The sequence below is a fragment of the Cervus elaphus genome, chromosome 1 (assembly GCF_910594005.1).
Source record: "Cervus elaphus chromosome 1, mCerEla1.1, whole genome shotgun sequence".
Taxonomy (NCBI): domain Eukaryota; kingdom Metazoa; phylum Chordata; class Mammalia; order Artiodactyla; family Cervidae; genus Cervus; species Cervus elaphus.
This window is the reverse complement of record NC_057815.1, coordinates 16,683,698-16,708,789: the sequence shown is the minus strand read 5'-3', so window position 1 is coordinate 16,708,789 and position 25,092 is coordinate 16,683,698. Positions and strand designations below refer to the sequence as shown.

Genomic DNA, 25,092 nt, shown 5'->3' with positions numbered 1-25,092 from the left:
CTGGAGAATCCCATGGACAGAGAAGTCTGGAGGGCTACAGTCCATGGGGTTGCAAAGAGTTAGACATGACTGAGCATGCAACACTACCACTACCTATATATCCTGGCTCTTCCCTTACCTCTTTGGAACAGATTCTCAGAGCTATCTGAGAGGCTGTATCCCAGGCTACAGTCTTCAATAAGGTCCCTGAATAAAACATAGCTGGCATTTTCTAAGTTGTACGTTTTTCTTCAGTCCACATCTCTTTGCATAACACTCAAGCGATTCCTGCTCCTGCAGCTGAATAAGTCAGACTCAGTCATCTCCGTGTCTCTGCATGTGCCACACAGAGACTCCTTCCTTATGGAATTCATCTTCTTTCCTCTGCCTCTTCTGTGACCTAATGTCTCTTGCTGGTCCCTTGGGACTGAGTTGAAGTGTCATGTTCTCTGAGAAGACTTCCCTTATTTCCTCTCAGGGCACCTCGTACTTTACTCTGGTGACACTTAATCAAACTATTTTCTAATTGCTTATTGACTTGTGTCCCTCGAGCTCAAGGGGGTACAGAAGCTCATGTCCAACTTTCCTGGAAAATTTCCAAAGTGAGAGGTGGCTAGGTTTTCCCTCAGTGAGAAAAGAGGACTTGGGTGGGAGGGGTCTGCTCTCCAGGGATTGGGTGAGACAAAGGATTTCTCCTGAAGGAAAGGGACATCTCAGAAGGGACCTGGGCTTGAGTCATTTGATGGAGACCTAAGCACACAGCTCAGCAGGGTGCCATTACAAAAAAAAAGTCTGCTTGGGCTTTGCCATTAGAACAAATGAGGGGGCAGTTACAAGCAGTCAACCAATTACTGCATACAGGGCCCAGAGCAATGTGGCGGGATAGCTCCATGGGACTGAAAACTCCACATACAGGAAAAGGAAAGCTTTTGGAAAGCTTTCCACCAACGCCAGAAAAGTGAAACAACTTGCTTAGGATTTCAGAACTAGGACGTGACAAAGCTAGGATCTGACTCTGATTCAACAGGATTGGATGGAATGGATAGCAGGGCAGGAGTGACTGGGAAAGACTTGGGTGGGTGTGTGTGTGCGTGTGAAAGACCAGGTGAGCAAAATACCAAGATTTCGTGGAGAAGTAGGTGGGAACAGAAAACAACATGGATAACATCCCTGACAGATACAGCTTCAGAAACGTCCATGGCAGAAAACTCAGTTACCCAAGAAGTGGGCACAGAGCTGTTTACCTCCTTTGATTCCTGGATCACACCAGGAGAACTGCTCTGAAGTGTTTCCTTGAAAAACAAGCCCGCACCCCCGCTTAAGTCTCAGTGAAGGGAAGAAAGCGAAGGCTGGCCAGCCTCCCAGGACATCTGAAGTTCGGTCACTGAAGACGCTTGGAGAAAGTCTACATCGATATCATTGTTCACTTTGCGCCAGAACGGCCAGGGCCCAGGGACCCACCTCAGCCTGAAACCTGCCAAGACTGACAGACAAGATCAGAGCAGCCCCAGCGCAGAACCAGGTGCTGCCTGGAGCGGGCACACCCAGTCGCTGCCGCGCGCCCTCCGAAACCCCAACTGCCCCGCGCGTATACCTCCCGCTCCCTTCCGGACGGCTAGGCTTAAGCAGAAGGCAGGCGGATACGAGTCTTTAGCGAAACAGCCCTGAAGCCCAACTGGAGTTTTATTTCTAGAGCGAGAGCGGGCTGGGGCCGTGGGTGGAGAGGAGCTCGCCGAGCCGGTGCGCGTCACCGTCGCCCGGAGAGACGCCGCGCCGCGCGATCTGCAGAGGCGCTAGCTCTCCCGCAGCCGGAGGGCGCAGCGGAGACACTAAAGTGGCGCGGGCGGCCCGGAGCGCGCGATCGCGGGCGGGAGTCAGGCGGGGAGCGGCCGCCCGCCGGGCGCGGGGAGGCCCGGGGTCCCGGGGCGCACTGCCCGCGCGCTCCTCTCCCCGTGCCCGAGAGCACGTACGCGGCCCGCGGGGCGTCCCGGGCGCGGGGCTCCGGCAAAGATGACCCCTGGCTGGGTGCTGCTCTGCCTGCTCCCGGCGGTGCGGGCCGCGGACGAGCGGAGCCCCGGGGCGGCCCTAGCGGGCCCCAATGCCTCGCACTTCTTCTGGAACAACTATACCTTCTCTGACTGGCAAAACTTCGTGGGCCGGAGGCGCTATGGGGCCGAGTCTCAGAACCCCACGGTGAAAGCCCTGCTTATCGTGGCTTACTCTTTCATCATCGTCTTCTCGCTCTTCGGCAACGTTCTGGTCTGTCATGTCATCTTCAAGAACCAGCGGATGCACTCGGCCACCAGCCTCTTCATCGTCAACTTGGCTGTTGCCGACATCATGATCACGCTCCTCAACACCCCCTTCACTTTGGTGAGGCCGAGGGCTGGGCTCTGTCACCCTGGGTCCCCTCCCTTTCGCCCCCCGATTTATCCCTTTTCCCGTCTGTTCCCCTCTCTGCCTGTCTTCCTGCTTCATCTTTCTTAGTCTCTCTCTGGTCGACTCATCTCTCATCGCTCTGCCCTGCCGTTTCGTCTCTTGATGTGTCTGTTTCTGATGCTGTCATTCCGCGTTTGTCTTTCTGCCTGTCTGTCTCTCCAGCGCCTGTCTCTGTCCCCTGTCTCTGGTTCTCTGTGTCTTCGTCTATTTATTTCTTGTCTGTGACTCTCTCTGCTTCTGTTTGTCTGTCTCTATCTCTCTCCTCATGCTTATCCTTGACACTTCTTGTCTGTCTCTCTGTAGTATTGTCTTTCTGTGCTCTGTCTCTCTCTCATCACCTTCTAAGCCAGAGCTTCTGCAGCTCATGGCACTGGGATCAATGATTTGAGTGTCTGCAGCCAGGTGTGAGTCAATGACCATTTCCTGTGTAATGTCACTGAGCGAGAGTCTGCATGATGATGGAGCATTAAATCAAAGCCCCTTGAAATGCCAGCGTAGATTGTTAGGTCACCTCACCCCCATTAAATATAGCCCATTAAATGCCATTAAATGCCCCCCGCCATGGGATGCTGCTTGAAGCCAGGATGAAATATGAAACAGTTGCTATTTGTTAATGGAACGTTGGGTGCATTTTCCTAGACCACTTAGTTAAATTGCATTTCCCTTCTGTGGTTTGCCAGTGAGGTTGTGTATGAAGTCTGTGTGGTGGAGGACATGCTGGTGGGTGAGGTGGGCTTGGGCCCCAGCGCAGGGGCGGCCTGGGGGCACTTGCACACGGGTAGAGGGAGAGACCCCTGCCCCGCCTCTCTTCCCCAACTTCCACTGAGCCCCGACTGCTGAGTGGTGGTGTCACTACTCTTCTTCCATGTCTTGGGACTGCGGTGCTCATGGATGATCAAAACTGGAAGAACTATGACCAAGCAGTCATCATGACAGGAACTCCTTCTATTTCTGCAGCATGAGTTAGGCTTTTTTCCAATTTATGAACAACCTTATTGATACTTGAGTTATTACCAAACCTTATCTGTTCATATGTCTTTCTCTCTCTTTCTTACACACACCACACACACTCAACCAGAAATAACAGACAAGCAGAAAGAAGGTGAATTCCCACAAGCCTATACATGTGTGTGAACATCCTTTCAAACCTTACATTTAAAAACTGTGTCCTCTCTCTTGTCTTTGCTTATGAGAGCATCACTCCCATTTGGCAGATGAGAAAATTGTGGCACAGAGAGGTTCAGTCGCTTGTCCAGGTCACTTGGCTGGTAACTGGCAGAGCCAGCATGAGAATTTGGTCCTCTGACTCAGGTACGGCCGGAGGTCTGTCCATGAAGCCACTTAATTGGGGGTAGGGGGTGGGACCTCTTGGACCACTGCTCTCAACCACTTTCCCTACTCTCCTTTCTGCCTACATCTACTGGATTCCTCAGGGGCAAAGAGACTTCCAGATACCTCCCCCTACAATGTACACACACACATCTACTCCCCACCAACTGCCTTAAAGCACAGGAAGTGCATCTCTGGCTCCTCTTGGCTCCCCCTTGACTTCTGACTTGACCATTTGTAGTCCCGGGGGGTGGGCTAGGCCACTCAGGATAGAAGCCCTGGAGCACAGCCCTCTGCTGCTGCCCAGAGCAGGGTGAATGGCTGGGTCTGCACACGGGGTGGAGGGTGGGGAGGGGAGGCCAGGCTGCAGTTCGGAGCTGAGAGCCCCTACCTGGAGGATTGCCTGCAAAAGAGGGGGTGTCAACGCTCTGAGGACCCAGCCCCTGCTCCAGGTTGATCCAAACCAGCTTGGCCTTCAACCTGACCCATGCAACCACTCCAGTCCAATTTCCTATCAGAGCTTCTGAGGAGCTGGCGATGAGGGTGAGTCAAAGGGTTGAGGGGAGGGTCTTCTAAACCTCAGCCAGGCTCCTCGATGGGTAAGATGTCCTGTCCTTGGGCTAGTTGATATCAATATCCCTCCTCCCTGTTCTCCCTTCCTGTCCACTTTACATACTATGTCAGCATGAAAACCAGTGCTGGTTGATGAGAGAAAAGCAAACAATTACTCACAATTACTGTGGCAGAGGTGGGCATAGAGTGTGGTGGAGCCAGGAGTCAGTCCTTTATTTTGATCTGCCAGAGTCCCATGGGCGGGTCAAAGGAGACTTCTCAAAAAACACAACATTTCGAGGGGCTAGGGTGAGTAGGAATTTCTCAGGCTGAGATGAATGTTCAGCGCAGGCAGAGACTTGAGAGGACAAAGGCAGGGGTGTCCAGGTTCGTGGGGTGTTGAGCGCTCACTGCAGCTGCAGCGCTGGGGCAGGAAGCACCGTGGAGGAGCCGCGGGGCAGGAAGAAGCAGAGGCAGCCAGGGAAAGGTGGGCCGGCTATGCGTGGCCTGGATGCTCGGAGGGTATCTGGCTCTGTCTTGAAGGCCGTTGATGATTCTAAGCAGGAAGGTGACAGAATCCGACTTTTGGTTAAGAAAGTGCTGTCAGCAGTGTGAAGGCTGAATTACAGGGGGACAGACTGGAGGACCAGAAAGCTGACCGGAGGCTGTGATAGTCCAGGTGAGAGATAAGGGGACTCCAAGCAGGCCGTGGCCTTGGGACTGAAGAGGAGGGAGTGGACTAGGAAACCCTTCAAGCAGCACTGCTTGGCTTTGGTTCTACATTGACTGTGGGAGGTGAGAAGCGGGGGTGCCTGAGGGTTTCCTGCTGAGTAGTGTCATTGGGGTGCTCACATCCCCATGGAGCTCTTACCTGCCTATTCCAGAGAGAATAGTGTCCATAGTTTGTGTACCAGGTTCATGATTGGGTCAGACTTGTCCTCCGTGTTTCTCATGCACATGCTCTAGTCAAATCATTCCAACCCTTGTCCCCCAAACAGCTCCTGAGATTCCTGACTTTGTGCCAAGCTCGTTGTTCTTACCTGCACACGGGCAAATCCTACTTATTCTGTAAAGTGTTAGTCGCAACCCCTGGGCCACAGACCAGTACCTAATGGAACCTGGGCCCCACAGCAGGTGATGAGCGGTGGGCAAGTGAGCGAAGCTCTGTGTTTACCTGTACCCTTCACTTGTTACTGCCTGAGTACCTCCTCCTGTCCATCAAGGCAGCATTAGATTCCCCTTGGCGCACGCATCCTACTGCACTTGAATCATCCCGAAACCCTCACCCCCCCGCCCCATGATTTATCTTCCATGAAACTGGCCCCTGGTGCCAAAATGGTTGGGTATCTCTGCTATAGGGCATTGACTATTTTCTATCTTGCATCTGAGATACCTGATACCTCCTCTTCCCAAGTTGGGAGCTCCTTGATCAGAATCAATGCCTGATCCCTTTTGGGTGTGGAGCATCACTCACAGGAGCTCAGGCACTGAGTGAGCAAAGAGCTATGGAAGATGTGGGTTGAAGCTTCCCCTGCTCCCCGGGCCCCACACACCCTGAGAGCTGGTCTCCTCTTTCTGCCCAGACCCCGGCCCCTGCTCCCACATCTGCAGATCCCTGGGTCTCCTTCCCAGATGACTTGTCTCGAGGCCTGCTTAGTCAACATTCCAGGGCACAGCTCACATGCTATGTTGTGACTCTGTGAATCTGAACTCATAGGAGCCAAAAATGAATTTGGTTATTACCATAAAAATAGCTCCTATTTATTTCTAATCATATCTTTCTAGCAATCTGCCAGATATTGTATTCCATGTGCTGTAGTCTTTCTCTAAAAATAAAAAAAATAAAAAAAGCTAATCCTTACAATAAGATACAGATAGACTCATTAGAAAAGACCCTGATGCTGGGAAAGATTGAGGGCAGGAGGAGAAGGGGAAGACAGAGGATGAGCTGGTTGAATGGCATCACTGACTCAATGGTCATGAGTTTGAGCAGGCTCCAGGAGACAGTGAAGGACAGGGAAGACTGGAGTTTGCTGCAGTTCACGGGGTCACAAAGAGTTGGACATGACTGAGCAACAGAACAACAAAAGAGATTTTTGAGCCCCCCCCCCCCTTTTTTTTTTGCAAATGAGGAAACTGAGGTTCAGACAGATTACCTACCTTGCCCAAGGTCACACAGCTAGAAAACATTAGAGGCGGGAAATCTGACTCCAGAACCCATGTCCTTTGCACTCTATCCTGGCACCTAGCAGGGCCCGGCCCCAGGAGCAGGATCAGAGTCTGCTGAATTGGGTGATGGAGAATGAGTTGTGCTGGAGGAAAGCGTGTGAGACCCACAGTTCGGCAGTGCAGAGTGGAGCGAGGCGGGGAGAGGCCTCCTGTGGGACGCTGCCCGGAGACACAGGGAGGCGGGTCAGGGGTCAGAACCTACTCCTGACGCCCGCGGGTTCGTCTGCAGGTCCGCTTTGTGAACAGCACGTGGGTGTTTGGGAAAGGCATGTGCCACGTCAGCCGCTTCGCGCAGTACTGCTCCCTGCACGTCTCCGCCCTGACGCTGACGGCCATCGCTGTGGACCGCCACCAGGTGAGGGCTCCACTGTGCCCTGCCCTGCCCTCCCTGGCGTTGCATACCAGGGCGCTCAGGACAGTGCTTCAGCCCGTTTATTTTTAAAGACTGTTTCTGATGTGGACAGTCTTTAAAGTCTTTATTGAATCTGTTACAATATCGCTTCCATTTTATGTTTTGGCTTTTTGGCCGCGAGGCATGTGGGACCTTAGCTTTGTGACCTGGGATTGAACCCCCACCCCCTGCATTGGAAGGCAAAGTCTTAACCACTGGACTGCCAGTGCAGTCCCCTAGTCCATTTTGCAAAGAGTCTATTTGTCTTCTTACTGACCAATATGAGCACTAAATTAGGCATATTAAGTCCTTTGTGCCAGGGGCTGCAAAACATTACTCCTCATTTGTTATTCCAGTGAAGACTCCCTGCTGGCATCAAAAATGACTGAGCTTGTTTTTGGGGGGGTGGGGGTAGGAAGGCAAGTCTGGAAAATGACGGATGAAAAGAGAGTGGCAGATAATTGCAGGTCGGAGGCAAGGCTGCTGGCTGGCAGATGAGGTGGATATCCCTGGGCCTGGCTGTAGAGGAGGTACACCTGGGCTTGCGGACAGGGAGGCGTGCAGGCGCAGGTGTCCAGCAGGGTGTTGAGGCCCTGCTTACTGTCCTGCCCCTTCAGACGCACATGGGAGGCTATGGTGAAGGGAGCCAAAAAGGACCTGACAGCGCCCATCATGGAGGAGGGTGGTTCCGCACAGATGCCTGGCATATGCTGATTCAGTGAACCTTGGTTATACACTTGGGTCTGTGCAGAGTCACTGATCACAGGTTCAGGGAAGGGCATCATCGCTTGCACACCACCATATGCCTGGTGACTGATGAAGGGAGGAACAGCCTTGAGGCGTGAAGCTGGCTGCAGGCTCATGCTCAGATTTCTAGAAGATCGTTAGTCTGCTCTGAGAAGACACAGGGGCACCTGCAGGCCAGTATCATAAGGACAATCAGGACAAAAAGAGAGAGAAATTTAATTCTAAGGAGCTCCAAGAGTTACAACAACAACCAAGAGATAGGAAGCTTCTAAGGTACAGACTCATCAGGGAGAATCCTCAGTGGCTCAGCAGGTAAAGAATCTGTGTGCAATACAGGAGACCCAGGAGACTTGGGTTCCATCCCTGATTTGGGAAGATCCCCTGGAGGAAGGCATGGCAACTCACTCCAGTATTCTTGCCTAAAATCCCATGGACAGAGGAGCCTGGCAGGCTACAGTCTACAGAGTCACAAAGAGTTGGACACGACTAAAGCAACTTAGCACACATGCACACTGTCCCTTTGGTATTTATGTTAAGTTGTTTTGGTGCAAAGTATCTAAATGTTGCATACAAATATTTCCTGCCTTTTCTTAACCTTCTGCCGTAATTCAACATGAAGGACTCTGGATCACCTCACCTTTACTTGGGCTATACCTACTTCACTTAACACAGCTGAGGGTCCACCCTTGGACCAAATGTGGGTCTGAGGAACAGGGGGAGGTCTTGCACACACTGGCCACACTACTGTGACATATACCCACACATGGGATCCTGTCCCAGAGCCTACAGGTTCTTCGAGCGTCCAGGGCCTCTGACCCAGGCTTCCACTCCCTTTATTGACCTGAGCCATGAAGGAGTGTGAGAGGCAAGGATGGCAGAGTCCAGAATGGAGATGTGCTGGGCAGCTTCTGAAGCCTAGTCCATTCCTCTGATAAACCTTTAGAGACTGGGAGAAGACTGTGGAAGAACACAGTAGAAGGTCCAGTGTGTCCTGGGATGGCATCCTGAGGTGGTGGCAGCTCTTTATGACCTCTCCTCCTGACCCTACTCATCCCAAACATCTTTTTCAAGAAATAATGATTCTACCCTAGCCACCTGGGTGTCCATCAACAGATGGATGGATAAAGAAGATGTGTATATATATATACATATTGGAATACTACTCAGCCATAAAAAAGAATGAAAGTTTGCCGTTTGCAGCAATATGGATGGATTTGAAGGGTATTATGCTAAATGAAATAAACCAGATGGAGAAAGACAAATACTGCATGATATTACTTATATTGGAATCTAAAGTAACACAGCAAACTAGTGAATATAACAAAAAAAAGAAGCAGACCCCCAGACATAGAGAACAAGCTAGTGGTTACCAGTGGGAAGAGGGAAGGAGGAAGAGGCAATGTCTGGGTAGAAGATTAAGAGGTACACACTACAGGTATAAAATAAGCTACAAGGATATATTGTACAACACAGGAAATATGGCCCATATTTTACAGTAACTATAAGCAGAGTATAACCTTTAAAATTGTGAATCACTATATTGTATACTTACAATTTATATAATATTATACATCAACTATATTTCAATTTAATAAAAAGAAAAAATGATTCTAACCTTAAAATGAGGCTTCTGTGAAATTCCCAAGTCTTTATTTAAACCTTTTAGGAGAATTGATTGGCATATAGTAGCAATCGGTTCTAAGATGCTTTTCAGCCCAAAGCTTCTAGCGCTGGTTTTATTTGGGGCTTGGGAAAGCTGGGCCCCACTGCAATTTAATTGGATTGGCCAAATAGTTCGTTCAGTTAGTGAGTATGTTGTTCAACACAGTTCTTGGTGAAAATGAAAAATGTGCCTTCTATTAGTACTTAAAGCCGAATGAATTTTTTGGCCAGCCCAGTAGAAATGATTTTCAGAAACAGCGGTGACACCCAAATAAAGGTCGATGCAGCTTCCCACAGTAAGTGGTGAGGGTTTCACCCTGTGTGTGTCACCTTCTGACCCCTCGGAGCCCATCATAACCTAAAGGATCTGGGCAGATGTGATGAGGTCCTGAGGTGGAGGCTGACCGTGTCTGCCCCTCTGCCAGCCCCACTGTGGGTGTCGTGGGGACAGACCACCCCTTCACTCTTCCCTGACCTTCTCACTGCATCCTGCTTCGGTAAGGCATGACCTACCTGCAAGAGCCATTTGAACTTCTTGAAGTCTCTGAGTCCAGATGGCATCCTCTTTCTACCCCCAGAGCTTGGGCAGTGGGGTGGTGTAACTCAGGGGCTCTACAATGAATTAAGGGGCACTTGATTTTGTAAGTAGTACCTACCTGCCTCGTTGTGACAAGTGAGCCGCATCATCTGGATTTCTCATTTGCTTCAAGCTGTCTTCTGCCAGTGATGCCCAGTTTTGCGTGTTTTCCAGGTCATCATGCATCCGTTAAAACCCCGGATCTCAATCACAAAAGGTGTCATCTACATCGCAGTCATCTGGACCATGGCAACGTTCTTTTCACTCCCACATGCTATCTGCCAGAAATTATTTACCTTCAAGTACAGGTGAGGTGGACTAGTAGGCCTGGGGGCCTGGAGGACCTTGACAGATGGAAACTTGAGCCTCCTCTGAATCTCAGTTACTAGCACCTGCTGTGCCAAGCTGGTCTCTCTGCTTCCTTCCCATCCTGTTGCTTCCAGGCCTCTGCCTATCCTCTGCAGTTTTTTTTTTTTTTTTTTTGCTTTTTTTTCTCATCCTTTCTTCTAAACACTTTACAGCTCTTCCTTGTTATTCTCTGTCCCTTTGTTTGCAAGGTCAAGGCAATAGCAATCAGCTTCTGCCACTGGGGACATATACTCACCCAGACTGAAATTCAGAATCACCTAGTCCCTGTTTAAAATGATGACGTTTAAGTTCTCTTGCACCAACCTACAAACAAACTTGTATATGTCTAAGTGTCTCAGGCAGGATGCTGTCCCCACACCTATCTCTCATTTATCATATGCTTTGTCTTGTGCTCTTATAGAAAGGAAAGCAGTGTCTTGAAATTTAAATACTTGTGTGTGTTGCTAGCTCGTTAAAGGTGACCTCCCCTGCTAGACTGTGAGGCTGGGGGGAGCTGGCTCCATTTCTGATTTTGTCATCTTGCTGTCCCTAGCATCTAAATGACTGTCTCCATATCACAAGCTCTCAGTACATATTTGCTGAATGAATGAATGAACAGAGTGATCTTTATCAGTTCATAGTTGTTTTAGCTGAAGTTCTATAGAAACAGATCCTGAGATAAAGGATGATGCATGTGTCCATGATTTTTAAGAAAGTACTCCCAGGGGACTTCCCTGGTGGTCCAGTGGTTAAGAATTCTCCTTCCAATGCAGGGGACGTGGATTCAATCCCTGGTTGGGGAACTAAGATGCCATGTGCCGAGGAGCAACTAAGCCCATACTGCAACTACTGAGCCTGCTTGCCACAACTAGACAGCCTGCATGCTGCAGCTAAGACCTGACACAGCTGAATAAATAAATGAAGTGCTGGATTTCCCTGGTGGTACAGTTGATAAGAATCCACCCACCAGTGCAGGGGTCACAAGTTCGATCCCAGGTCTGGGAAGATTCCACATGCCGTACAGCAACTAAGCCCGTGTGCCACAGCTGCTAAAGCCTGTGTGCCCAGAGCCCAGGCTCCGCAACAAGAGAGGCCCCCACCATGAGAAACCTGCACATCGTAGTAGGAGTAGGCCCTGCTCGCTGCATCTAGAGAAAGCCCATGCGCAGCAACAAAGACCCAGTGCAGCAACAATAGAATAATTAACTTAAAAAATACCAATAGATTTCTACGTACTTAAAATTTTTTTAAAAAATCACCCTTAAAAAAAATAAATAAGTGAAGTGCTCCCAGGGGTGGTAGATGCTGGGGTGGAGAAGCAGGACGGCAAATGGGGAGAGACCGAGGGAGGGCGTGGCCTGCAGGGGGCGCTCCGGGGCAGACTGTAGCTGCGTCTGCCGGCTTGGAGGCGAGGGAGCTGCGCTCTCATATCCTGGGAAACTCCTAGCCACTTCTAGCTCTTGGTGAATCTGGGGAAAGTGTCTTCAGTGGCCTTGGGGTGGTCCTAGGCTCCTGGAAGTCTTGGGTACCAGCTGTGTCTGTGGGGTGGGCAGGAGCTGGGGCCCAGTGCCTCAGACCAGGGAGGGGTGCCCTGCTGGTGGGTCTTCCCGTGTGCTGCCTCACCTGAAACATACATTTACACACACTCCTGTGATGTAGGCGGGCTCCAGAGAACACGCTCAGACGGCCAACTTGAACTAATTTGTGAAGAATCCGTGCCTGAATTCAAGGATACCGAATGAATCACGTACCCACCCCTATTGAGCACTCGGCTTCCCCATCTGCCTTCACATGTGGAGCGCTGTTTCTTTTTTCTGATAACACTAGTGACAGCCACCTGTATGTACTGATATTACAAGATCAACAAGCTACATGATATGGTGAGAAAGTAGCAATTTTGAGTTGCTGCTTAGAGATTTTACAGGATGAAAACCCCGCTGGCATCAAAAGTCTGGACATTTAAATAAAGACCCGAGCTTAGGTTTCCTGCCACAAGTTCCTGCCTTGCTTTTTTCAGAGCATCTTTTAAAATGTTCATTCAGAGTTGAGCTTGTGAAAAATTTGTGACCTCCACCCCAACCAGCTTGTAACAGGTGTTTGCTGCCCTGCTCTCTCTCTCTTGCCCATTGGGCACCTGGGAGTAAGGATGGCACTTCTCCCGGCTCACAGCACCCCCAGCTGGGATGTAAGTAATAGTCTTGTGACTTTCTTTGTGTGAATGTATTAAAACTGCACCTTCAATCAAAATGGCCCTGGGATTTTTGCTTCCCCAAAATTGGAAGGAAGTCCTGAGGGAACTCCCTGCTGCCTTGTTCAGCAGATCATAATCTGCATGTTCTTCATCCACCACTCCAGGTTTTCCAGTACACATAAGTGTCCTTAAAGAATTTGGAGAGGACCAGGTACATTCCATAGAAAATAAGTATCTTTGTCTGAGTGGCTGAAGGTGTATGAGTTCCAACATTGCCACTCACATTCTCAAGACTCATTATTTTTTTCCCCCCATTCCTTGGATCCCTCTGGAATGAAAGTAGGTTGTGCAACAGAAATTCCAAGATTTCCTGAATCCATTGTGCTCCCAGGATGAGTTAATTCTAAGACTAGGAGCATCAGTGCATTTATTTATTGAACAAATATTTATTTGGCCTCTATTCTGGGCTAGGAACAATACAAAGTAAACAGAGTAATCTAGGTGTATCTCTCTTTCTTAAAAATTGAAGTAGGAGAAGGAAATGGCAACCCACTCCAGTATTCTTGCCTGGAAAAGTCCATGGACAGAGGAGCCTGGCGGGCTGCAGTCCATGGGGTTACATGACTGAGCATGTGTGCACGAGGGTGGAGGGAAATGGGTTGGTAGCAATAAAGTGGTAGAACTAAAAAATAAAAATGAAGTATAGTTGACTTGCAGTGTTAGTTTCAAGTGTATAGCAGACTTTTTTCTCTTATAAGTTATTACAAAATGTTGAGTATAGTTTGAGATGCTATACAGTAGGTCCTTGTTATCTATTTTATATATTATAGTTTTTATATGTTAATCTCATCAGCCAAATATTAATAATTTATAAGTTAATATTCATCAGTCCTGAATATTCATTGGAAGGACTGATGCTGAAGCTGAAACTCCAATGCTTTGGCCACCTGATGCGAAGAACTGACTTATTTGAGAAGAGCCTGATGCTGGGAAAGATTGAAGGTGGGAGGAGAAGGGGATGACAGAGGATGAGATGGTTGGATGATATCACCGACTCAATGGAGATGAGTTTGAGTAGACTCCAAGAGTTGGTGATGGATAGGGAGGCCTGGCGTGCTGCAGTCCATGGGGTCACAAAGAGTCGGACACAACTGAGTGACTGAACTGAACTGAACTGAATCTCAAACTCCAAATTTATCCCTCCCCCCTGACCTTTCCCCTTTGGTAACCATGTTTGTCTTCTATGTCTATGGGTCTGTTTCTGTTTGGTATATAAGTTCATTCGTGTCATTTTTAACATTAAAAAAAATTGTATCTTCTTTTAGATTCCACATATAAGCAGTATCATATGGTATTTGTCTTTCTCTGTCTGGCTTACTTCATTAAGCATGGTAACCTCTAAGTCCATTTGTGCTGCAAATGACATTATTTCATTTTCTGAGTAGGATTCCATCATATATGTGTACCATATCTTCTTTATCCATTCATTTGTCATTGGACATTTAGGTGTTATTCTTACCTTTGTAGAACTACCAGCCTAGTGGGAATGCCGAAAATGTAGTCAGATAACCAGGCTGCTCATCATCTATGCTTAAATGGATGGATGTACCAGGAACCCAGGGGAGAGAGAGGCCAGTGTTCCTGGGATGGGGCTTTTCCACAGTAACTGCACATTCTTCTTCTCTCCCCGCTGTCCCCAGTGAGGACATCGTCCGCTCCCTGTGCCTGCCAGACTTCCCTGAGCCAGCCGATCTCTTCTGGAAGTACCTGGACTTGGCCACTTTCATCCTGCTTTACATTCTCCCCCTCCTCATCATCTCCGTGGCCTACGCCCGTGTGGCCAAGAAGCTGTGGTTGTGCAACACCATCGGCGACGTGACCACGAAGCAGTACCTGGCCCTGCGGCGCAAGAAGAAGAAGACCATTAAGATGCTGATGCTGGTGGTGGTCCTCTTTGCCCTCTGCTGGTTCCCCCTCAACTGCTACGTCCTCCTGCTGTCCAGCAAGGTCATCCGCACCAACAACGCCCTCTACTTTGCCTTCCACTGGTTTGCCATGAGCAGTACCTGCTACAACCCCTTCATCTACTGCTGGCTCAACGAGAACTTCAGGGTCGAGCTGAAGGCGCTGCTGCGCATGTGCCAGAGGTCGCCCAAGCCTCACGAGGGACAGCCGCCCTCCCCTGTGCCCTCCCTCAGGGTGGCCTGGGCGGAGAAGAGCAGTGGCCGCAGGGCTCCTCCAGCCAACAGCCTCCTGCCGTCCTCCCAGCTGCAGTCTGGGAGGATAGACCTGGTGTCCGTGGAGCCCATTATGACGATGACTTAGAGGAGGAGGAGGAGGCGGGGAAGGGGTGGGAGTGAGGGGCTCTGTCTGCTGAGGAGGCTGGCAGAGCACCCGAGAAGAGAGCCTGGAAAAGAGTCTGCCCTCGCACATGATGAACTTCACATGCCAGAAACAAGTTCCTGCAGAAGCCCGAGGTCACTTGAGTTCCCACACAACTCTGTCCAGCCTCTTGGCTCCATTAGAGAAAACAAAAAGGCAACTTCCAGCTCAACACATACTGGTGAATTTCTGCCTGAGACATGCTGGTTCCCCGAGCCAGAGGGCCCGGGACAGCTTCTACTCACATGGGGGTTGAGTTAGGCAACTGCTCCCAGCAGTCGGGTAGCCGCCTTCCAACACTCCCCACCACTGAGCGCTCGTGACAGAGCTGGGAGTCAGACTTGGGGTGTGCACCACCCAGGGGCACGGCGCTGCTTGAGAAAGGACTGTTGGCCAGTGAGAGGTTCGCCAGCCAGAGCTGTTGTGGAGCTTTGAATGCCTTGCTTTCTGAAGTTGCTGGAGCAAGATGAATCCCAGTTCTATGGTGGCCCAACACTTGACAAGGAAGGGCTAGCTGGGCTCTTTACTTTAGTAAACAGGAATTACTGAGTTTCCTTAAAACAAAGAAAAACTCTCGCTGAAAGTCTGAAACATTCAGAAAAGCACAAAAAGGAAAATAAAAACTACCCCCTTCTCCCACTAACTTGTGAAAAGTTCTGTCAAAATGCTATGGATTTCTTGGCAACTTTTTTCTGTATGTATGTGTCTGTGATTTTTGTTTCATGTTGAATTACAGTTTTCCCTTTAGAAATAAGAAATACAAGCATAGCTGAGAACTCCTGAACCCCTCTCTGAGGAGTAATATCTACTGGAAGAGTTAGATGAGGTGAGAGAAGAGCCAAAGGAGAAAACTGTCCCAGAGCAGACAGACTGCCTGGTCTTGCAGCCCGCAATGGGAAGGGCCTGGTTAAAGGACCCCTCTTAGGACGATGGCCATTGCGATAAACCAGGAACAAAACATCCAGGAGATACAATTCCTCTTCTCCTGCAGTCTCACAGAACAAGATGCGATGAAATACTGCTCTGCTTTTGCAGGAGATGAGAGAGCAGGCTTTCCAACAGGCTCTAAAGCTGTCTAGACACGCTGTTTCTCCTCTGTGTTGTCTGAATAGTAAGGCTTTTTCATACCAATTTCCACAAGACAGCTCACATTCAACCTTACTCTGGTGGCTCACATGGTGCTTATCAAAACCTATGGCATCATGATGGTCCTTAATAACTCAACTTGCCAGAGAAACCTCATTCCAGAGACAATGAGTGTTTTCATCACCTTCTGTCTGGTCCTGAGTAAGTCACGAGGTCACCCAGGTGAGAGGTGCCCCAGGCAGAGGAGAGCTTCATTCACAGCCCTAAGCAAGTGCTGCTCTCATGCTTGTTTGAGGTTTCTTTCTAGCAACCAGAGACATTCTGAAAGCAAACAATAGCCGTGGAGCTGAGTGGAAAACTGAGGCTCGGGAGAAGAGGTTCGTCTGAGGTTCACTTAGATCTCTTGGCTATTAACTGGACTTTGTCATGTCATCTGCTTCCCTAAAATGAATCATGGAGGTTCATCATACTATTCTCTCTGTTTGGGGATGTTTGAAAATTTCAAGCTGTAAAGTTTTAAAAATCATCTGAACAGTGGGTAAAAAAGTGACTTTCATGGGATGTGCATGCTACATTGCTTCAGTTGTGTCCGATTCTTTGGAACCCTGTGGACTGTAGCCCGCCAGGCTCCTCTGTCCATGGAATTTTCCAGGCAAGAATGCTGGAGTGGGTTGCCAAGGGATCTTCTTGACCCAGGGATCAAAACTGGGTCTCCTGCACTACAGATAGGTTCTTTACCATATGAGCCACCAGAGAAGCCCATAGGTTCCAGCTTCATGGGAGAGAGGGAGGCTTTTAGGCCCATAGGGATACCAGGAGGGTTTTTTCCAGCCCAAATGGCTTCCAGGCCTGAGCCTATTGTCCTTTAATGCTATCATGGCATCCTTTGAACCAGAAAGAGAGCAAGTGGCAGAGCTATGGAAAGTTTGTCCTGCTCTGAAATCAGAGGAAAAGTTTCCCTTCACTTCCTCCTCTCTGAGGGCCTTTAGAATTGCTGCAAAGTCACAGGAAAGGTCTTTCTCTAGTGGAAGTCCCACCCCACTAAGGTCTGGGTCTGCTGTCAGTTCTCTGTCTCCGGTCTCCCTCCACTTCATCGACCTTCCCTGTGTGTCTCAGAGCAAAAAGTGCTTTGTGTTTATGAATGTGACATGTGTCACTCTGGAACCTCTGTACCGTGCTGTAGTGAAGACTTGACTGTAACTTGTTCCAGTGTCAATAAAATAGTGGCTGTGTATTCTGTGCTTCCCAGACTGATGATTCCAGTTGGTGACTTTCAAATAGGGGTTCACGTGGATTAGAGGAAGAGTGTGCAGAGAGCTTCAGCCTTCAGCCTTCACCTCTGCATCTTACAGCTGAGCAAACACAAACAAACTGAGTGGGTGACTGCTCTGACCCCCCATGTCAGGGATTAACTGAGACGACTTCCCTCTTTCCCTGCAAAACTTCCCTGGCTGAGCAGCATCTTCAGAGCTGGTCTTTGGGAGACACTGACTCCAGCATCTCCCCAGATTCCTGCCGTTCTGATTAAAGGCACCTTGCCTTTCTACCAGCATTTGTCTCTCTCCCTTTCTCTCTCATGTTGATTTTTTTTTCGTATTCTATTTTTTTTATTTTTCCACTTATTTTTATTAGTTGGAGGCTAATTACAATATTGTAGTGGTTTTTGCCATACATTGACATGAATCAGCCATGTGTTCCATTTACATGTGTTCCCCATCCCGATCCCCCTCCTGCCTCCCTCTCCATCCCATCCCTCTGGGTCTTTCCAGTGCACCAGCCCTGAGCACTTGTCTCATGCATCCAACCTGGGCTGGTGATCTGTTTCACCCTTGATAGTATACTTGTTTTGAAGAAGGAATTCATAGGGCCTGGACTCCATCTCAGGCCTGTCCGTGCTGGCCGTGCTCGGCTGCCTCTCCAGCGGACTCTGAACTCTCTGCTTAGTGCCTGTGGGGACGACAATGGAAGGATAAGACCCCCTCCAGACAGGGGAATCTTGAAGATCACATCCAGGCTACTCATTGCCTAAGAGGAAGCATACCGTAATCACCCCTGTCTCCGGACAGGTCATAAACTTTTTTTCATATATATCAGGATGTAATCACAGGCTTATCGATTATTAATTGGTTAGAATGTAACTGCGGACTTATTGACTATTGACTGTTTGGACACGTACACATGGGGTAGGTGGTGGGTTTAGACATGTACACATGGGGTAGGTGGTGGGTTTAGACACGTACACATGGGGTAGGTGGTGGGTTTGGACACGTACGCATGGGGTAGAAAAGATTTTCACAAATGCTGGATGGGGTCCTTGGCTAAAAGGAGACTCTGCCTTGGGCCTGCCGGCATAATAAACTGCACTCCACTATCTGCATTGTTCTTCTGAGTGAGTCTGTTTCCCGAAAAGCGTGGCTGTAACAGTTTCAATGCTGTTCTCTCAGAACATCCCACCCTCGGCTTCTCCCACAGAGTCTAAAAGTCTGTTCTGTACATCTGTGTCTCTTTTTCTGTTTTGCATATAGGGTTATCATTACCATCTTTTTAAATTCCATATAAATATGCTTTAGTATACTGTATTGGTCTTTATCTTTCTGTCTTACTTCACTCTGTATAATGGGCTCCAGTTTCATCCGTCTCATTTGAACTGATACAAATGAATTCTTTTTAATGGCTGAGTAATATTCTCATGTTGATTTTTGAGCGGTGAGCAGACAGACCTGATTTGGTAGCACTTCCACTGCATACATAATTACCCTGATGCCATCCAGAGCCCAGGAAATCAGTGTTAAATAATGACCCAGAAGGGGATTTATTGTACCTGGGGAACGTTTGAAAGAAGATGAAAGGCAACGGAGAAGAGAGACCTAGGACCTGATGACAGCTCCTGCATGAGACACCTTGCTGAATGTTTCTAAGCCCGTAGACTCATTTTCCCTCAGTATTTCTCCAAGGTGGCTGTTATTATTTCTACACTGCAGGTGAGGAAACTAAAGCTCACTCTCAGTAAAGATCCTACAGCCTAATCTTGAGGTTAGGTTCTGAGAAGCCATGTAGGAAAAGAACCTGACTTTGTTTTTAATTTAATGTTCTGTGAATTTCCTTGATTATAGGGCACTTTGGGGAACAAAACTTGTTTATCCGAAAACCAGTGCTTGAGTTGCATGCTTTAGGAAGTGGTTGACTACCATTTGGTGGGTCCCAGGGCCCCTTGTAGCCCCATGGTCAGTGAACTCATGCTTGCAGAGCAGGGCAAGTATCACGCTGCCTTGTGGGCCCCCCCAGTTAGAAGCATCTTCCCAACCAGCTGTGAGCCATGGCTGAGTGGCCCGGCCCTGCTTATCAACTGTGGCAGGTGGATGGCAGTAGCAGCCATCTCACAGCCGGCCTGGGTCTCAGGGTCTGCAGGCAGCAAGGGAAGAGCCCAGCTGGACCCTTGCTGCTCCAGGCAGGCTGGGACATTTCCCCAGGTCCTAGGGTAATGGGAGCCATGCCAGAGTGTCTGGCCGGGGCCGTCTGGGAAGAAGGGCTCTTGTGACATCCACTGGGTAAAGATGCTTGTCCTAGAACGCTGCCCACAGATGGTAGAAGATGCTCCTAGTGCTGTGGGGTCAGGACGTCAGTACCTTGTTTTGGCCTCTGTGTACCCTCCCCACCCACTCACTCTGTTGCCTCACCCCTACCCTCCTCTCTCATGTCAAGGTGTATACACTTAGTAAAGGAACAAATACAGTACATGCAATGCTGGAGGCTTTGAGGGGAAAGAATAACCAGTGGTATTTAGTGTGAGAAAGCCCTGGGGCTCAGGTTTTACAGCCTCTCTTGACGAGACTAAGCTATTTGCTGCTTCACACGGATAAAGTACTTGATGTTAACAGCTCCTCCTCGTCTCCTCTTTTCAGCCTAGCAGGGACTCTGTACTCAGACTGGTCATGAATTTAAGTTGCTCAGATTCAATAGGCAAAGGAATCATGAACACAGGGTTCAGGATATGGTTATCTCAGGTGGAGGAGGGGTAGGCATTGGCAGGTGGGGTGATGGGAACCACGTGGTTGTAAATAATTGTCAAGATTCTAACTTCAGTCTGGGGCAGTGGGTTCGTGGGTGCTTATTCGTTGATTTAAAGTCACCAATCAAACAGCTAAGCAAGTAGCTAAAAGCAGGTCACAACTGGACAAACATTAAGAGCGTGCCATAAACCCAGCGTTATGATTCGTCCATTTCTGCAGTCTATACACAAACAATAAGCCAGTAGAAATGGAACCTGGAGGTCCAAGCCTTCACCTTTCTTCCCTGCATCCTTCCAATCAAATTGCATCTGTATTTGTAGCATTAGAACATGCAAATAGAGCTCACTGCTGAGACAAGTAGGACAGGACAACTATATTTATTTTTTAAAAGCAATCTTGTATTTTCAGATTTAAAACTTGCCTCCTCATTTCTTTGCTTTTGTTTTTTAATCCACCACTCTTGCTAATTCTGTCCCAATTGTTCAAAACAGTTAAAGTGCCATTGTGAGGTCGCCACTCAGTACCCCTCACCTCACCTGCTGTGCTGCTTCTCCTGGGCTAGCTGATTGGATGTTTACTTAACTCAAGTCAGCAGAGCAGGGGTTCCCTGATAGCTCAGTGGTAAAGAATCCTCCTGCCAATGCAGGAGACAAGAGTTTGATCACTGAGTAGAGAAGATCTCCTGAAGAAGAGAATGGCAACCCACTCCAGTATTCTTACCTGGAGAATCCCATGGACAGAGGAGCCTGACGGGCTACAGTCCATGGGGTTGCAAAAGAGTTGGACACAACTTAGTGACTAAACAACAACAATTCAAGCCAGCAGAGAACCTGCTTTCCCAGGACTCACCTTCTCCCTTTAGTGGGTAGATATTCCAACTTCCTAGATCTGTTTCTTCCTCATTTTCCATTTACTCCTTTGCTTTGGAAGCTACATCTTCCAGCTGCTGTCCAAGAAAAGAAAACTTTCTTTTGAGACCTTGTATGTCCTGTGTGTCTGTGCTCAGTCACTTCAGTCCTGTTCAAATCTTTGCGACCACATGGACTGTAGCCAGGCAGTCTCCTCTGTCCATGGGATTCACCAGGTGAGAATACTGGAGCAGGTCACCAGTTCTTCCTCTAGGGGATCTTCCCAACCCAGGGATTGAACCCGAGTCTCCTCTATTTGCAAGTGGATTATTTACTGACTGAGCCACCAGGGAAGCCCTGTATGTCCTGAGCTTTGTATAATTCACATATAATTCAAATTGTGTCTGACTGAATATAGTATCATAGATTGAAAATTGCTGTCTCTCCGAGTTTCGAAGGTATTTTATTAGTTTTCTGTTTCTGCCATACAGATTATGTTTGCCTTAGTGGGTTAAGGGCTTCGCTGATGGCTCAGTTGGTAAAGAATCTGCCTGCAATTCAGGAGACCTGGGTTCGATCCCTGGGTTGGGAAGATCCCCTGGAGAAGGGAAAGGCTACCCACTCCAGTATTCTGGCCTGGAGAATTCCATGGACTGTGTAGTCCATGGGGTCACAAAGAGTCAGACAGGACTGAGCAACTCACTCTCACTTTAGTGGGTTAAACAGCACAAATGTATGCTTGTCACTTCTGTGGGCAGGTCAGAAGTCAGACACAGGTCTCAGGAGGGCAAAAGTAAGATGCAGGCAGGGCTCCATTCCCTTGTGTAGGCTCCGGGTCTGATCGTTTCCTTGCCTCTTCCAGCTCCCGAGGCCTCCCGCACTCCATGGCTCATGGCCCCTTTTCTCCAGCTTCAAGGGTGGCCGCCTGGCACCTCTCTGATCTTCTCTAGTCTTGTTTCCCCATCTCTCCTGATCCTCTCCTCCACTTTCAGGACCTCTGTGGTTCCACTGGGTCCACCTGATTAGCACAGGGTACTCTCCCCTATTAGTCAGCTGACAGCAGTCCTGATTCCAGCTGCAGCCTTCATTCTGCTTTGCCTGGTGCGTTCACAGGTTCTGGGGATGAGGACATGGAGATCCTTGGGAGGCCATTATTCAGCCGACCAGCACTGCTTGTCTGCCTTCTAGCACTTCTGCTGAGAAATTGGAGGCTTTTCTGAGTCCCAGTCGTATGCATGCAACCCAAGATTACCTACCTTAGGTAGAGGCCAAACAGGGGGTCAAAGACTGCCATAAGAATCACTGCTTCTGCCCCATCAAGTATTTAATATAAGCACCAACCTGTGCGATCCTCACAGGCAGGTGATACTGCTCTGAGATTGGATTTTCACTGGGAGGATGAGCTTCAGGGGCTTCCACCAACACTGCTGTACCTGTCCCCGTGTGTTGGTTCTGCCGGTTGCTGAGTGTTCTGACTGTATACTTACGTACTCAGGACTTAGCCATAGAATAAACTCATGAACCCAGTATGAGTGGGACATAAGCGACAATTACCTTTGTCACTTGACTTCCACAAGTCCCCCTCTCATCTATGAATCGCAATGTCTTTTTTCATCTCTAAGAATTGGTGGTCCAAAAGCCAGAGTCCAATTATCTCCAAATGTATACATTGGCCATTGCACAAGCCCCTTTGGAGAAAGGCCAGACCATTGATTAATGAGCTGACCCTGCTGACTGTAACAGTAACCATGGTTTCTGTGCCACTAGGAGTGAGTTACTATGTGGCTTTTGCCATCCCAGAATCCAATCCCATGAACCTCATGGAATCAGAGAACCCATTTCTAGGTAGCATCCTCACATTCATTTTTGATGCTCAGAAGAAATCGACTTTGGTGGTTTTACATATCCCTGCATTTCCATCACTGGTGTGCTTCTCTATGTCTAGGAGAGGTCTGGGCCCTCTCAGAGAACATATTTAGGGTTGAATGCATGGGTCACACCTCCTAAATTCACTTCAATATTACTATCTTTCAAAGTCTTTCTTTCTAAATTTTACTATATAATATCCCAAGTGCTTTATGGCATAGACCACTATTGAGATCATGGGATGGCTCAGTGGTAGAGAATCCACATGTCAAGTAGGAGACACAGGTTCCACCTCTGGGGCAGGAAGATACTTTGGAAAAAGAAATGGCAACCCACTCCAGTATTTTTGCCAGGGAAATCCCATGGGTAGTGGAGCCTGGTGGGTTACAGTCCGTAGGGTTGCAAAAGAGTCAGACATGACTTAGCAACTAAACCACCACCACTACTTAGCCCAGAGACATAGAAACCTAGCAAACAATTAAAACCATTCTCAGGACTACAAACAGCTAAAAATTATCTTAAAAAGTAAGAACAATTTTGTAACTCTTATACTTCCTGATTTTAAAACTTATTACAAAGTTATAGAAAAAAAAAAAAAAACCTGTGATACTGGCATAAAGATAGTCATACAGATCAATGGAATAGAATAAACCCTCACATATATGGTCAAGAAATTTTCAACCAGGCTGCCAAGACCAAAGAGGGAAAGGAGTTTTTTCAGCACATGGTGTTAGGAAAACTGGGTATCCATATGCAGAAGAAAGAATTTGAACCCATGTAAGATGGATCAATTACCTAAAGAGCTAAAGCTATAAAATTCTTAGAAGAAAACATAGGGGAAAAAAAGTTTTTACAACTTTGGATTTGGCAAAGATTTCTTGAACTTGGCACCAAAAACACAGGTGACAAAAGTTAAGAAGTTAAAAATTAAAAGTTTTAATCAAAATTAAAAGTTTCTATCCATCAGAGGAAACAGCAGAGTAAAAAGACAACCTTTAGAATGGAAATATACTTGCAAATCATATATTTGACAAGACATTAATATCCAGAATATACAAAGAACTTCTACAACTCAACAACAATAGCAACAAAATCCAATTTTAAAACAGTCAAAGGACTTGAATAGACATTATTCCAAAGAAGATACCCAAATGGCCAAAAAACACATGAAAGAAATTTCAAGATCACTTATTAGGGGGAAATGCAAACCAAAATCACAGTGAGATAACATTGCACACCAAGTTAGGATGGCTACTATTAAAAAAAAAAAAAGGCAGAAAAAAGAACATTAGTGTTGGTGAGAATGTGTGGAAACAGTAACTGTTGGACACAGCTGGTAGGAATGTAAAATGGAACAGCTGCTGTGGGAAACAGCATGGCAGTCCCTCAAAAAATTAAAAATAGAATGCCATATGATCCAGAAATTTCACTTCTGGTTATATACCCGGAGGAAGTGAAAGCAGAGTTTCAAAGAGACATTTGTACATCCATGTTCATAACAGCATTTTCCACAAGAGCCAAAAGGTAGAAGCAACCCAAGTTGATGAATGGTAAAAAAAATGTGGAATGTACACACAAAGAAACATTTTTCAGCCTTTAAAGAAGAAGGAAATTCTGACACATGCTACAGTGTGGATGAAACTTGAGGGCTTCATGCTCTGTGAATAAGCTAGTAACAGAAAGACAAATCATGTATGACTTCATTTACATAGGAGTACAGATTAGTCAAATTCCAAAGAGTAGAGTTGTTTAATGGGTATAAAGTTTCAGTTTTGCCAGATGAAAAAAGTTCTGGAGGTTGGTTGTACAGTATAAATGTATTTAACAAGACTTAACTATACACTTAAAAATAGTTAAGATAGTAAATACTGTTATATGTATTTTAACCACAAGTGTAAAAAATGTATATAAGTTGCATGTCAAAAAAAAAAGGTCATTCTCAGTAACCCAAACTTAATCCACTGACTCCAGAATATCTGGTGTATATTCCCATGTTGATAAACTCAACCTAATCTACATTTTTATTCCTCCCTCCCTCTTCTAACACTCTGATAGTCTATGCTTAGATATGTTACCTATGTATTTGTAGATTTCAGTTATTTAAATCATGCAATTTGTTTAGTATGAAATATCTCCTTTGGGTTTGGTGATGTCAGTGGCCCCTGTGGCCCCTGGGATCTAGAAGTAAACAGGAGGTAGTAGGGGTGGGACTTGAAGAGGCTTGACATTTCATTTCAAGGAGTCCTCTGATGAGGTTAGTATGTTAGCAGAGTGGACCAACCTCTGCAGATGGAAAGAAGAAATTGCTTCTTCATGCAAGAGAGGCTCAATGAAGTTTGCAATTATTGGGGTGGTTTGAATTGCCCACAGATACACCTATTTCAGTTTCAGGGTGCTGCCTTCCCCCTGTAAATGCCTTTACTTTTACATTAGAGACCAAGTGAGGCTGTCAATTC

At 47.6% G+C, this 25,092-nt stretch overlaps 1 protein-coding gene across 2 annotated transcripts; it reads left to right on the top strand.

Moving 5' to 3' along the window:
- The first annotated feature begins 530 nt into the window (after positions 1–530).
- Positions 531–17,145, top strand: GPR83 (G protein-coupled receptor 83). Of its 2 annotated transcripts, XM_043889823.1 has the most exons (4): positions 531–2,352; positions 6,758–6,883; positions 10,080–10,213; positions 14,145–17,145. In XM_043889823.1, the coding sequence occupies exons 1-4, from the start codon at positions 1,990–1,992 to the stop codon at positions 14,767–14,769; spliced, it is 1,248 nt and encodes a 415-aa protein (XP_043745758.1). In that variant the 5' UTR covers positions 531–1,989; the 3' UTR covers positions 14,770–17,145. The 2 variants fall into 2 exon arrangements, with proteins under 2 accessions (XP_043745758.1, XP_043745823.1); XM_043889888.1 differs by lacking the exon at positions 6,758–6,883.
- Positions 17,146–25,092: the final 7,947 nt, after the last annotated feature.